At 27.9% G+C, this 15,315-nt stretch overlaps 2 protein-coding genes and 1 long non-coding RNA gene across 7 annotated transcripts; 1 reads left to right on the forward strand and 2 right to left on the reverse strand.

The window, feature by feature from the left end:
• The first annotated feature begins 59 nt into the window (after window positions 1-59).
• On the forward strand, window positions 60-5,110 carry Rcd5 (microspherule protein Rcd5). 4 transcript variants are annotated; one of them, XM_033467988.2, is made up of 6 exons: window positions 60-220; window positions 1,711-2,083; window positions 2,173-2,373; window positions 2,707-3,126; window positions 3,504-3,719; window positions 4,060-5,110. In XM_033467988.2, exons 1-6 carry the CDS (start codon window positions 201-203, stop codon window positions 4,147-4,149), a joined length of 1,320 nt encoding a protein of 439 aa, XP_033323879.1. In that variant the 5' UTR covers window positions 60-200; the 3' UTR covers window positions 4,150-5,110. The 4 variants fall into 4 exon arrangements, with proteins under 4 accessions (XP_033323879.1, XP_033323878.1, XP_033323880.1 ...); XM_033467987.2 differs by having other exon boundaries at window positions 172-517; XM_033467989.2 differs by having other exon boundaries at window positions 172-447.
• A 516-nt stretch (window positions 5,111-5,626) lies between these two features.
• LOC143260440 (uncharacterized) lies at window positions 5,627-7,241 on the reverse strand. The gene is made up of 3 exons (XR_013034602.1): window positions 7,088-7,241; window positions 6,440-6,567; window positions 5,627-5,848 (listed from the first exon to the last, which is right to left on the reverse strand). It is a non-coding gene; the product is annotated as an uncharacterized LOC143260440 (long non-coding RNA).
• Window positions 7,242-12,655: 5,414 nt separating this feature from the next.
• On the reverse strand, window positions 12,656-14,866 carry PGRP-S3 (peptidoglycan recognition protein S3). 2 transcript variants are annotated; one of them, XM_076525799.1, is made up of 5 exons: window positions 14,848-14,866; window positions 14,464-14,604; window positions 13,701-13,920; window positions 13,440-13,558; window positions 12,656-12,985 (listed from the first exon to the last, which is right to left on the reverse strand). In XM_076525799.1, the coding sequence occupies exons 2-5, from the start codon at window positions 14,516-14,518 to the stop codon at window positions 12,801-12,803; spliced, it is 579 nt and encodes a 192-aa protein (XP_076381914.1). In that variant the 5' UTR covers window positions 14,519-14,604; window positions 14,848-14,866; the 3' UTR covers window positions 12,656-12,800. The 2 variants fall into 2 exon arrangements, with proteins under 2 accessions (XP_076381914.1, XP_076381915.1); XM_076525800.1 differs by lacking the exon at window positions 14,848-14,866 and having other exon boundaries at window positions 14,464-14,623.
• Window positions 14,867-15,315: the final 449 nt, after the last annotated feature.

Below are 15,315 nucleotides of genomic sequence, written 5' to 3' on the forward strand. Positions count from 1 at the left end.
TTCACACAAATTTCAAAATGCTGCCATTGATGATTTAATATTAATACATGTCGGTAGAGGGAATTCGAGACGTCTTAACAAAATAATGAACAAACTTACCATATCACATTAATCTACTACAAACCACGACCACAATTGTAGTTACTGGAGTGTTCGTACCGTGTCGTTCTGTCGAAATTCCAAACTGTAAATCACTGTAAATGCCTACAATACATAAAGCGTAAAAGATTTTTTACTTAAATTAATGCTCAGTATTATGCAATAAAGTTCTACTCCCGTTTTATGCTTTAAATTATTGTGAATATAATATCAGTATTTGTGTCATAGCGTAATTCATTTATGCGTAGTCGTAGTATTTTGTTTATGTTAAACTAACCTTCTTGCTTCATAAAAAGCAAAGTATGGATATTCCAACTCCTTCGAATATAAATCATGGGTTTTCTCACGGTAATGATGGATTTTTAAATATACCGATTGAATCAACAAGTTTGGATTCATTGTCTACAAAGCGTAGAAGGTGCCTATAAATTTTTAACAAATTATACGTAATCATTAATTATATGCTTTATTTTGAATATTGTTGTATACAAAGAAGTGTATAATTTTCAAATAGTAAATGAACGTATCATTAAACTTAAATGATGTTAAAAACTTCTAAAAATGTTATTTAATTATCATTTTCAAAGAATTGTTTGCAATAATAAAATCTAATAATAATTACGACAATTAAAATTATTAATAGTAATTTCAATATGTGAAAGTAAAATAGTTGATATTAAAAAAATGTTAATAATTTACTCTATTGTGTAATAATTAAAAAGTAATATTAACTAAATTTTGAAATGAACACTATATTTGTGTAAGATTTAATTGTATTTATTAATAGATGCCTGTGATGAACCATTCGAAAACAGTTGTTTACAAGATTATCAGAGTATTGAAGATCTTTGTTAATAATCTTGTACAGTACAATGAACTTCAAAATAATGCGACATATAGAATGCAATGAGACATTTTTTATATATCTTAGTTGTCTTATTATCTACATTTTCTATTGTCACGAACATTAACTTGTGTAAAATAATCAGAAAATTGTTTGTATCATTGATTTAAAAGCCACTTTTATGATTAATATAAAAAATATTCTGTTGGCATATTATTTCTTTGTATATGCAGAAAAATTAATTTAACTGGATCAAATTATATCGCTTTTCTGATTCTGATTGAAAAATAAAATTTAAAAGAAATCAGAATTACAATTTTTGGATTAATTGCATTGATTTGCAATGATACATTTTTTATCATTTGTTTATACATAAAATATATTGTAACTTGAAGACAAAATCACCCCGGGTATATGTTCATACAAACTCTTGAGCTTATTTTAGTATGTTGAATTTGCTTCTATTGTACTCCCCATATGTAAAGTGATATTCTATACACATGTTGTACAATAGAAATGTGAATCTTGAAAGTGTTGTTTTCTATTTATCTTCTTATTTAAAAATTCTTTCTGATTGTAATTAGACAAGAGATAATATACTTTATTCTAGTTATACAAATTATCTTGTATATTAATATAAAGAAATTAATCAAAATATGAAATATTTTAAAGTAGATATTTCTCTATCTAATTATTAGTGCTCTAATATTATTTATATAATATGTAAGAGTGCTGGTAATTATATGGTATTGTTATTAAAATTATAGTTCTTCACGTACAATAAAACGCAGAAAGTTTGATGATGAGCTTGTTGAAACAACATTCAACTTACAACCACCTGCTACGAGTGCAAAGTCTGCCTCCAGGTCTAGAACTGTTTCAATTTCTACTGCTCCAATGGAATGTCTTCCACAACAAAATGTACCAAGTCCCATTCCAATTTCTGCAAATGTATCTCATCCAGATAGATGCAATCGACGAACAAGTAGACCAGGGGGTTCAAATGCTCCTGGCAGAAAAAACAAAAAGAATAAAAACCACTCACATTCTGTAAATGCTACGAAAGATCTGGGAAGATGGAAACCTACAGATGATTTAGCATTAATTACTGGCGTACAGCAGACAAATGATTTGAGAATGGTATTTATTTGTATTTTATTAAATATATATAAATTGTTTGTAATTTTTTACTCTATTTTTCTATTGTAAGCAATTATTTCATAAAACAGGTTCACAGAGGTACAAAATTTTCATGTCGGTTCACATTGCAAGAAATACAGCAGAGGTGGTATGCTCTATTATATGATAGTGCAGTTTCAAGAGTGGCAGTACAAGCCATGCGTAATTTACATCCAGAATTAATTGCTAGTGTACAAGCAAGAACTTTATACAGTAAAGCAGAAGAAGATCTTCTTGGTACTGTAAAATCGGTAATGAAATTTTGTTTAGTTTGAGAAAACTATAGTTTAGGGCATCTTTATTGAGATTGATATTAATGCTTTACTTAGAGTTTTGTTTGATTAAAAATAAAATAAAATATTTATTTCATATATAAAAAATATAAAAAGTGCTGACAGATGATATTATTTTCATGTTGTTCAGATATTCATTTTGATGCATTTAAGAACCTTAGTCAATCTTTCAGTTCATAATACCTTACTTAAGTCTGTATCTATATACTCTCAAGATCATGTGTTCATCAGAAATGTGCATCTTTCAAATTTTCAGTTTATTTATATTTTATACTATTTATGTTTTTTCAGACTTCTCAACCAACATTAGAAGTCTTTCAGGAACTGCTTGAAGCAAATGCACACACATTTTACTCAGCAAGAACTGCTAAAGCTTTATTAGCTCATTGGCAGTTAATGAAACAGTATCACCTTCTTCCTGATCAAACTGCACAAAGTTTACCCCGTGGTGAACATGTTCTTAATTTTTCTGATGCGGAAGAAATGATCAATGACACAGAGTTACTGGAACAGAAGGATGAGTTTGTGGATGCGGAACTGGTTGCAGCTGATAGAAGAAATAAAAGAGAAATAAGAGTGTTAGAAAACGAACTAAGTAGGTGGCAGGTTTTAGTTGACAGTGTAACAGGAGTAAATCCACCAGATTTTGATAATCAAACTTTAGCAATACTTAGAGGAAGACTTGTTAGATATTTAATGAGGTCACGAGAGGTAATTACAGAATAAATAAAAATTATTACTAGTAATATTTTATTTCAATACACATGGTTTAGCATTTTATAATAACTCTTTCATTTTTAACGTTACAAGAAAATAATTAACTCCTCTGTATCCATGATAAACCACCTGCATTCATTTGTTACAGCAATTAATGATTACTATTACTTTTTGAATACTAACTAGGGAAGCTTTTATATTACACATTTCCTCGTAATATTTAAAATGAAGAAGTTATTTCAAGAAGTATGTTTGAATAATTTATATGAAGTACTATTTCTTTGGAGATATTATGTATATTTTATAGATTTTATTAAAATGTACTTCTTACATAGCTCATAAATTTATGTTTTATTTTTTTTTATTCTTAGATTACTGTAGGTCGTTCAGCAAAAGACCACAATGTAGACGTAGATTTGACATTGGAAGGACCTGCCTGGAAAGTTTCTCGTAGACAAGGAACAATTCGTTTAAGAAATAACGGAGACTTCTTTCTTTCTTCAGAAGGAAAGCGACCTATTTTTGTGGACAGTAGGCCTATACTTGCTGGAAATAAAATGAAACTTAATAATAATAGTGTAATAGAGGTATTCATATTTCACTTATAGTATTTTATATCAGATAACTTTCTGTTGTGAATGCCGATTATATTAATCTAAAAAATCACTGATTAGTATACGTATAATGGTTAGATATTATGTAAAATAACAACACGGAAAGTTTTAGTAATCATTTCTGCAATTTTGTTTAAAATACGTATAATTTTTAAAAGAATTCAATATATAATTAGTAATCGTTGTGTGAATATTTCTTAATAAATTGTCTCTAAGTTTTAATTTAAGTGCGTCACAGCAAAAAGATCAAAATTAATTATAAAATAGTTCGTTAACAATATTTCTATTTTAAAAATATTTCGTTCTTTTTCAGATTGCAGGTCTCAGGTTTATATTTTTAATAAATCAAGAACTTATTTCTGTCATACGTCAGGAAGCAGTGAAACTAAATTTGAAGCCGTGAATATTCTAATTTAATTTTTTAACCTGTTAACCAGGAAAAATGAATTAACTCGTTATTCGCATTCGTTGTCGCTTTTCAACATTTTCATTTTCTTCGTAATTCAAGCAATAATTCTTTCATGTTGCACCTTCATAGAAGTCGCAATTGATATAAACTATATGGTATTTACATTCATTGGAACAAAACATTGTTTTACTTATGTTACATCTTTATAAGTGTTTAGATTTAAAAAATCATTCAGTTAACAGGTTAATTAGGACTCACCACATTATTATAAGTAAAATATTATCTCAGACGTATTTAATATAATAAATGAAAGTTTTGTATAAAGTAGTCTATAATTATTAAATTAAGAAAATAATAAATTTGCTCAATTTTGTATATTCTAGCCTTTTATTTTTGCGGTATATTTTTACGTATGTATATAGCGTGTCAACGCCTTGATTACGAGTTTTACTTTATCTATTATGAGAAGGTAAAATATACAAAAATGTGCTGCGGAATCTTTTAATAGAAAAACTCATAATTTATTGAATTTATGTCTAAAGAGGAAAATTATTTGTATTTGCAAATATAATAGAAATGATGCATGTGTATAACCAGGTACGCGAACACATTTGAGAATAATAATAGGTTATTCCATAATACTTCTTTTTTATATGATATTCATAAAAACAAATTTCACATGTAATGGAACTTTACAGAAGAAGCATTTATATTTTGTGTAGTTCGTTTTTTTATTAATATAACAAACTCGATATTGTCTTTTTTTGTGATATTCCAGTAAAGATTTAAGGACTTTTCATGAAAAAGTGGTGTATGTAGTTTCTTGTGATTGATTTATTCTTATAAAGACTCGATAAGAATTGAATAGTACGCAGTTAAAGATAAACATTGCAGCTTCTTATGCCATATTCTTGTCTTCCGAAATATACAATAAATTTTAAATATTGGTCTATAACATCAACGTTTTTCATTTATTTATTATAATCAGTAATATTTGTTGCTTTATTTACACTTTTATTTTTGTAATTGTTCCACGTTCGTAACAAAATGTATAAAATAATCAATTAGTTTCCGAACTTTGAATAGCCTCTTTGTGTTATATGAGTCTTCAACAGGATTTGAAAAATGCAGATATCGCCTAATTTATTAAAATCTACACCGAGACATTGTGTTATAAAAAATTGAAGTATTTATCACTGGATCCCTGGGCCAGTATTCAAGAAGGTTATTTTTTTGTACTTGATGCAATTTGACCTATCGTGTCATTCGTAATAGAAAGCAATACGCATTTTGACGCGGTACCATGTCATTTGTTGTTACGGTGTTTTTGAAACAATTCTTAATTTTGGCTATTCGCCATGCGACTTCTTCCTGTGACCATACATATGTGTACATTTAAAGCAGACATATTGTAGGCGAAAACGTACTAAGAAAAGTGGTAATGAAAAATTAAAATCGATTTGAAACAATGTTTATATGTAATTAGGTTTCCAACTTTATTTAGCAATGATTGAGAAATATGAAGTTACAAATGTGTTCTGGTTCTTTTCATCTGCATGATTGAATTTATAATTTGTCCCACGTTCACCACCAACCACCTCTTCCGACCCATCCTCTTCCTCCCCAACCCCAACCAGCTCCTTTCCATCCATTCCAGCCATTCCTCCAACCATAACGCCACGGTGCAGAATACCTTAAAAACAGTAATGTGCAAAATGCATTAAATAACTAAATATTTACTATATATGTAATAATAATATTAATAATAATATTAATATAATATATAATTATAATATATAATTATTATATTAATAATATTAATATAATAATATTAATTATATATATAATTATTCTAACTATTTATAACTAAATATAAATTAAGCGCATATTTAAATACATCTCAATAGATAGAAAACTAACACATTCTTAAAACTCCAATTTCGATCGAAAGCACCAAATTTTAATGAAAAAGTTAATAACAAAACAAGGAGAAACAAATAACTACGCGTATATCGTCGCTGTATTTTTTACCAATAGAAATAGCAAGTAGTAGGTATATTTTGATATACATTAGTTTTTTCTGGAAATGAAGTTCGACATACAACATTTTGTTTTACATTTTATATTTGTTACTAACAATATTATATATTTTTATAAACAATGTAATATTTATCTACTCGCACCAATTAAAAAGATCTATTATTTGAATTGATGTCTTCATCATTACATATTATCATCTGTATTGTTTACGTTTCTTATTATTTATTATCTGAATAAAACATACCCCCAACTGGATGGCTCAGCTTCTAAATCGTTCGGTGCATTTACGGCTGGTGGTTCATTTTCTGGACGGCCAGGATCTACTTGTTCTTCCAACGACGCTACCAAAACCACCATGAAGAGGAGAACAACCTTATTACAAAAGGATACATATTATTCTATTTAATTGGATACTTTTACAACTGTGTAAGGTAGATTTATATTATTTGATAATATTTATATTATATGCATAATAATATAAAATAATTTTTTTATGAACGTTACTATACAAAATCAGATTAACTAAGAAGATGCACGTATTAAAACAATTTTAAACAACTGACTAAATGAATTACATAATCACAAAAATGATAAAAAGAACACCACTGAAAATTTCAATCTAAATTGATTTTCTAAGTTGAATCACTTTCCTCGCTTAACTTTTCGGATTTTTCTAGAATGATTATAAAATTAATTTGGTACACATAGGTATATACAGAAGATCGGTGAAAAGTGTTAAATAAATGTTTTGATTTTATCTAGTTTCCGTACTCGCTGACTGCGGTAAATGTGTAAAAGAATATGAAAAAGAAAAATTATAGAAAATTTTCTCGTCAAAATGTGACATGTAGCAGTGAACAAATTGTGAAATCTCGGGGGTTTGTTAACTCACCAAGTGCACCGGTCGCAACATTCTGACTGTGAGAACTGAGTTCTGATCGGTCAAGGCGGGATTTATATATGCGCCTTGACCACAAAGAGTTGCGGAGGATCACTGAGAACGTGCCTGAGCTTCTGAATACATTAAAAGAGCAGCATCTTTTTGCTTTTATAATTTCCAAATAAGAACAACTTTGTTTGTCAGTCGGTCGCATCATTTTATACGATCCTTCAAAAGTTTCCATCTGCAATCATTATCCGAAGTAATTCTTGTTTGAGTTATTTACAATTAGTTGTAAATTTCTTCTAAATTTCGAATTTATTCAACAAGTTTATGGACTATGTAGTATTTGGAGTTTGTATCTGGAGAGTAGTATCTTGGATTATAACGAATTATTTGATTTACAAAGTATATTTCTTGAAATAAAACTTTGCGTACAGAAGTAACATAATTTTGAATTTCTAAGGGGGCGATCGTAGGTGCATTGTATATTGGGAAATATTGTTCTAAAATGTCGTAAAGCAATATTTATAGTATAAGTATTGTTTAAAAAAACTCAATTTACTATTCGTTGACAATGTAATTTATAACACACTAATATGATTGAGTTAAATGATAGTGTGTACTCGTAATTATAATATCATCGTTATAGCTGTGATAAAATAATGTAATATTTTATTTTAAACAATGTATATATAAGCACGTTTTCATTTGTTTATTGTATTCTGCTTCATTTACCGGAGTAGCAAAACATTAATACGATAAATAAGAAATAATACCAAAATGATTACGCGATGTTCAAGTTTGAAATTTAATAAAGAAAAGAAAATCGCCACTATCAACTTTAACAAACATTTTTTTCTAAATTGTTTTAAACATACTCAGGGTCAATATATTAAGCGAATACGCGCCAGATTTCAAGGTAGGCTGGTTACATTCCAGCTTTGTTCAGTCAAACTCGTTTGTTTTTTTAAGGGTGGTGGAAGATATGTATAACTATGCTTTTTCTGACAGCACATAAAAATTGTCTATGGGTGATTCTGCATAAAATATATAATGAATCCCTAATGATCTTCTCATTTTCGAATAGTATACTCTCATCTCATCGAACCGACGAAAAACCAAAGTGGTGATGGAAACAAAGAACTGAAAATAATTCAATATGCGTTAGATATTTTAAGAAATAGATTTAAATCCGCCATTGTTATGATTCACCGAAAACATTTCTCTGTTCACTTCGTTAAATTAAGTGACACATTTTCGCTAATGATGCCCACAAAATCGAAATCAACTCTGCGTTCTATTTCGAAATAAAAACAGTTTTCTGAAAGACGGAAAAATACCATGTGTACTATTTCGAATATTTGACAAACAGTAGAATCACCCTGTACATTGCAGTGTACGTAAAATACGTTCTAAAAGAAAAATCAACGGTCAGTCTCAAGGATGGACATTTTTCCTCATTGATTTTTATTACGCAGTGCAGTCACAACAATTTTGTATGCCCCCAAAATGTATATGGAAAATATATTTGGAAAAGTTGTGTGTGTTTGTTAATATGTGTTTAATTATTTACGGTTCACGGCTTAATTTGCCGTATTTTAAAATACATTTTTTAAAAGTTTATTATTTGATTAAGTATATTCGCAAATATGTCCTTAATCAAATTATAAGTAGACTTATAAAGATTAGAAGAATCGGCGAACATTGTTATGTTATTCTCAACTTATTAAAATCATCAAGAGTAGAAATGCATTTTTATTAAACTCATGCTTCGTATAATCGATGCAAATAATTTTTATTTTACTTAAAGATCCGTAGTCTAATTTTTTGTTATTGAATATTGGTTTGCATAAATATTGGTTGATAGTGATCCTGTACACAATGAGTTTAGCCATTTTGTTTGGTATTGGACGATACATCTTTTTGTAATACTACAATGAAACAATTTTCTTCAACATTTTTTAATTTAATCTGAAAATTAAGAGTCCCAAACAAAACACAACTCTACCGCACAATATAACGGACCCTTTTTATAAGAGGGAATCCCAGACCGCCTTCATACTGCATATACAGGGTGCCTCATCCGAAGGTGCGATACAAGTCGTGACGATACAAAATATATTTTCTGAATTTATTGCGTTTATTTGCGATTACGCTATAAAGAATATTTTTGTGTCTGTATGTTAATGACACGACGTTGAAGTAACCGTTGGCAATACTATGCGAACTGTGAATATTCGAATGTATACATATTATAGGTGTAAATATGTGTCCTCCATCTACAAGTATTTAAAAAACGTTATGCTAAGTCACTGACATCTTGGAACGTATTTCAATCTCAACTACAATATACAAGGAAAAATATCGGTAAACTATATTTTGTACGTTAGAATAAAAGGTGATGTGTATTTACTTAGGTGATTATCTTAACGTGGATCACCCTGTATAACGGTTGAGAAAACAACAAGGCAGGTTTGTTTTCGTTGAAGAAAATAAAATAGTTTCGCAGAAGACCGGGTACCATCAGTGATCCTCAATGCTATCATTTCACTTGTGTTCACCGCAGTGTATCGACATTACACATGCACTTGTAAGTTTTATACATAGCTGTTGTCACTTTGTTTTAACAACCGCTGAAGATGATCCAACAGTAAACATTAATGATTGTTGCAGAGAACACGAATCGACTGTTGACATTGAGGATCACTGACGACGTTGCGTCTCTTGCAGAATTATTTTATTTTCTCAATCGAATATAAAAACTATTTTATGATTGCTTTAATGGTTTCTATATGGAGGAAGGTCGGCTCTGTTGAACGGTGTAGTTCGATGCTGCCTTAGAACTTTACTTTTAAAAAAATATAAAAGTGTACCTGACAAAATTGACGAGTTCATTGTGCACGTTTGCCTAAAATATTGTTTAAAAACGTTGAAATATTTACAATGTTTTGAAAAGCTATATCAGAGTCCTGGATGAAACCATTTTCTGTAAATAACATTTATATAGCTTTTACGATTGAAATACAAAAAAGAAAATTGTGAAAGTCGAAAATTTATCTTTCGTCGAGATTGATGTTCAGATTTATATACAGCCCATCAAAGAGTCGAACGTTGGATTTAACGAAACAGAAAACGAGGATCTGATATTTCTGCGTAAAAAATTATTTCCAATTTTATATTGAAATCGACGATTCCACTATATATAAATGGCAGAATAATTTATTCTAAATTCTGTTATTTTTGGATTTATATTCATCAGTAAATGCAGCAAAAAGAAATAGAATAAAATAGATACATATAAATCTTTAGCTACCAATATTTGTTTCGACAAAAGTTTGAAAGAGGATATTGACCCGAAAAAATGATAAATTCTTCTCGTTGAACATCTGTGGCAGTGGTAGCGAGATAAGAAAGACGAGCAAGAAAAATTAAAGCGAAAAGAGATTTATACGAGGAAGGTGTGAAATGCTTATCAAACTAATGAAAATAAGGAAAAAACAGCGGAAGGTGAGAGAACTGTACAAAGGAAAAAGATTATTTGTAAAAAGAAAATAATCGAAAATGGAATAAAACACTAAATGAGATCAGTAGAAAACATGTCATTTTTATAAACAATGATATATAATTGTAGATTAATAAATTATGATGTCCTAATTTAAATCGTATTGGTTTTATGTTTAAAATTAACGCAAACAATTCGTAGTTATATTTGTACCGAGTTTTTCGCAGATTACAGATTACAATTACTATGGTAGTAATAAAAATATATAATTCACGCAGTTCGAGTACGACTGCGATATAAATAATTACTACACAGTGGTATGAAACCAATTGAAATTTTTTGTTGAAATTTTCAATATTTATTTATAAAATATCACGTTAACTATGAGTATGTATTCCTCATAAATATCAAAGATTGTAATAAACACTAATATTTTTATAAAGAACTATAGAACAAATAAAATTGTGAAATACTTTCGTAGAGAATTATTAAATGAATTTATTTATCCGTGTACGTATTCAAAATATAATCATACAAATGTTTAATAAACACATTCCTGTTATTTTCATAGGATGTAGGACATTATACATAGATTCGTTACACTTAATACTAATTTACCGGTTTGTATGTATTATCAAGAATTTTCAAATTTATATATTCAAGATCACGCTGAGATCATAATGGTATAAGTTCATTTACCTCCAGCATAATAATGATAGGAGTAGGTACAAAATTTCTAAAAATATGTTCATGAAAAACGTGCTTCTCATAATATTTATCGAATGGAACCAAACAATTTCCTCCTTTGGTATTTCTGCCTATCACTAAATGTAACGAGGTATCGTCGTGTTATAGTGTTAATGAAACATAGTACTGTACGCGTCTATTCAAGTTGAGTTACCTACGCATAGCATCTTCACCTGAAATATCTCGATTGTTTTTTATAATATAGGAAAATGTATATAAAGGAAAATATGTCCATTCGATGCACAGTGAGGCCGTCAATGGACAAAATTTAAAAATAATAATTATTAAAAATTATATGTATGACGTATTAAAACATTTAAATAATCATATTAGAATGATGAAAAAATTCAGTAGGAGATTAATTTGAAGTGAGTTTATCGAGTGATTATTAGGAACGTAAATAGTGCGTTAGTTCACAACGCAACTTGTCTTACGAACAAAAGGTCATTTTACGAAGTAATCTGTGTAGAAAGTGATGGTCAGGCATTATATGATTGTAATTAATCTACAAAAATTTTATAATACTTATATGCAATATAATAATTATTCCGAAATTAAATAATTAAATTAAATTTATTTTTCTACAGTTCAGATAAGGTTTTAAAAAAAACGGCTGAAAATACCCTAGGATTTTTATTCCGACTATTCGTTTCGATTCTATTTCGATTCTATTTCGATTCTATTCGTCAGATAGTACATTTTGGTATTATAAAAACTTTTTTTGCGAAAAGTTGCGATTTTTAGAGTTATTTAACAAATAACGAATTTTCAAACACTAATGCTAAATTAATGAAAAAATCTTTCCGACAAAAGTTATTTAGCATTTGGCTAACAATAAATTGTATTAATGAAAATTTGCATGAAAGTAGTTTTTATTCAATAAAAGGGAATTTTTTTATAAGATCGTGTAATTTTTGTATGCAAATCGAAGCATGTTTGTGTTTTCTTTGACAAATTATTAAGGCATTTTGGTCGAGAATTAATTTAACTTTGAAGTTATGATTTTTATCCTGGACACTCATATAAATGATACACTGTGAGGTGCGGCAATTAATATTACGATGTATGATATTTTTCGTTCAAGTTAACATTTCCCGAAATTTAATATGGTTATCGTTGTTGTACTTTTAGAACTCCAACGAAGCTAAATAAATCATTTGGTTAATAATAAATAATAATAAATCAGAAGGCAAACTTTTATTGTAAAGTGCACAGTTTTTAAATAAATTTGAACTAATAATTTAATAAATAACAATAAAGTTCTTAAAGAAATAGCTGCTTAAGGAATATGTAATTAGTTATATATCTGCGAAAAAAAACACAATAAGTATGCATCTCGTAAATTTATTTAATGTTCACTGTTTAACATTTTTTTAAAATTCTATATTATATTCGTATCAAAATATTAACCTTTAATTATATCCATAGCCTAAAGAACTGCGTATAACTTCAATTATAGAAATATAAGGAAAGTTAAGAATTCGTAGACCATTCTGGCCACTCTTTAATTTGTTTATAAAGTTTAATTCCTGGACTTTCAGTGGCTATAACTTGTCTAGCACCAATTACACGGACATCATTTCTAAGTACCCCTTGTGACTTACCACAAATAATTAATTTATGAGCTGCATTAAGCATTTTATCACTTGCACGTTTATCTAAAATTGTAAAAAGAGTGTTCAAAGAAAATAATGTTATAAATATTAAATAAATTATATATTATAGAATATATATTATTAAAATCACATTTGTTCATAGTTAGAGTGTTGTAATCATTTGTTCATAATTAATATATATATATATTAATTTTGTTTTAATTTCATATATACATATAATACAATGCACATGTGTACATATTTAAATTATTAAACATCAGTTAATTAACTACAATCTAGCACATTATTGTCTAATCTAGTTCCAGCATTATTTACTGCGTATGAAAAAATTATTTATTTATTAATTCTTTAATATTTTTTAAATGAAAAACATTTGCAAAAATAAAATAAATGCTGTAGCGACAATATTATTAAGTAAAATGCTCAATGCTGAAGATGAGTAATCTATAAAGGAATATGAAAAAACTTCAAAGTGTAACAAAATATAATGCATTACCTTGAAAATTTCCTATAAAAGCAATTCCAACTGATTTTTTATTATATCTGTATGTATGAGCTCCTTCTCGATTCCAACCAACGCCTTCATACACATTTCCATCACCACCAATTAGAAATCTGTTAATTGAATATAAAATTGAAATGAGTTCTTATGTAGTATGATAAATGATTAATTATATGACATCGTTTCCCAAAATACTTAATTAACTAAAAGAAATTAGATAAAAAAATTAGAAGAAATTAAGTAAAAGATACTTACGAATATCCTATATCGTGCCATCCCAAACTCTCCATATGATAAGAACGTATACTTTCAATGGTTGTACTACATGCATCTTTAGTGTCACACTCTGGAGTAACAGTATGTTGAATGATAGCATAAGGAATAGGAAGAATTAAATAATTGATGCTTTTTGCTTCTACAGTACTCCATTCGCTTCGTTTAATAATTGAAGGACAATTATTATCTGCATCTATTTCTGTATTAATTATATTAAATATGTTATAACAAATATATATTCGCTCTTATCAAGTACAATAAGAAACATTATATCACATGCTATTTCAAGAGATTGTACTTATTTAATTTTAATAATATTCTTAAAACATCAAAGACATTACTATCTCTTTTAATTCAACAAAGTGTATATAGTTTAGTACACTAAAATTTAATTTATGTGTAATTCATAATATCATTGTTGTATTTGGAAATAATCAACTCTTTTATTAACACTGTAGTACGATAATTATATAATAGGTATCTTTACAATTTCAAATTTCACTGGAAGAATATTCTAAAAAATTACATATTTTGCATTATGAGATAATATATGTACATATACATGTACATAAACACCTCTGAAGTTATGTAGCTGTTTCTGGGCTCTACACTTTTTCAGGAAAACTCTCTATAAATTTGGTTTACATAAGGGTCAGTAATTGTAAAACCTTAAAAACTATTAAAATTAAATAATATGTAACATAATTTTATTGTATCCCTAAAAATTAAATAAAAAACTTACTTGCTGTATAAGTATAAAGTACCAAGAAAAAAGTTGTCCAAATTTTGTTTATCATGTTTCAATAATTATAACAAACTTTTTATTTGTTAAAATTTAAAACTATACTACCTAGTGATCTGAATAACGTCGATTAAGTGAAATCTGTAAGTAATGAATTATCGTTATATTGCTACAGATAATTGTGTAATATAAGTTCATAGGTCAATCAGTCTCGAACTCTTCATATGTTTTGCTACTTTGCTTGTTATTAATAAAACGTTGCATATTTCGAATAAGCGAAGAATTTATTAAATTTAAAATTGTTACGTATTACACATCATAATAGAGCAACTTAAGATGAGCAATACTTATGCGCAAAATTATTTATATTTATGTATACTTAACAAGAATTAAACTGTAGATTATTTATAGTTTCAATAATTTGTTTCATCTTTTCGTGACGCAGTACAATATGTAGTTAGTACGTCAATGAACGTGGAAATTGTAGTTTTGAAAGAACATATTACTTCGGTTTAATAGAAGGGATAGACATATACATTATTTAAGACTTAAGTCTTAAGTAATGACAGTACAATTTAATATTAGCGATTAGAATTGAATGTGCTAATAACAAATACATCACGTGATGAGAATGCATTCGTCATTATTATGTATGCACTTTAACATATATCGAGTTCGTTTGTTATTTGTATTTTTATTTTATAAAATAGAATTATCAAAGATGAAATTCTTCTTCAAACCTTTAATATTTGTATCTTTTAATTGAGTGACCTTGACAACTTGCATACAGACGTGCTTATTGCTTCAGATGAAAAATAAAGAAAAAGTTGCTCATGAGAATTTGAAAATGCT

This window comes from Megalopta genalis, chromosome 12 (genome assembly GCF_051020955.1).
Source record: "Megalopta genalis isolate 19385.01 chromosome 12, iyMegGena1_principal, whole genome shotgun sequence".
Classification (NCBI taxonomy): domain Eukaryota; kingdom Metazoa; phylum Arthropoda; class Insecta; order Hymenoptera; family Halictidae; genus Megalopta; species Megalopta genalis.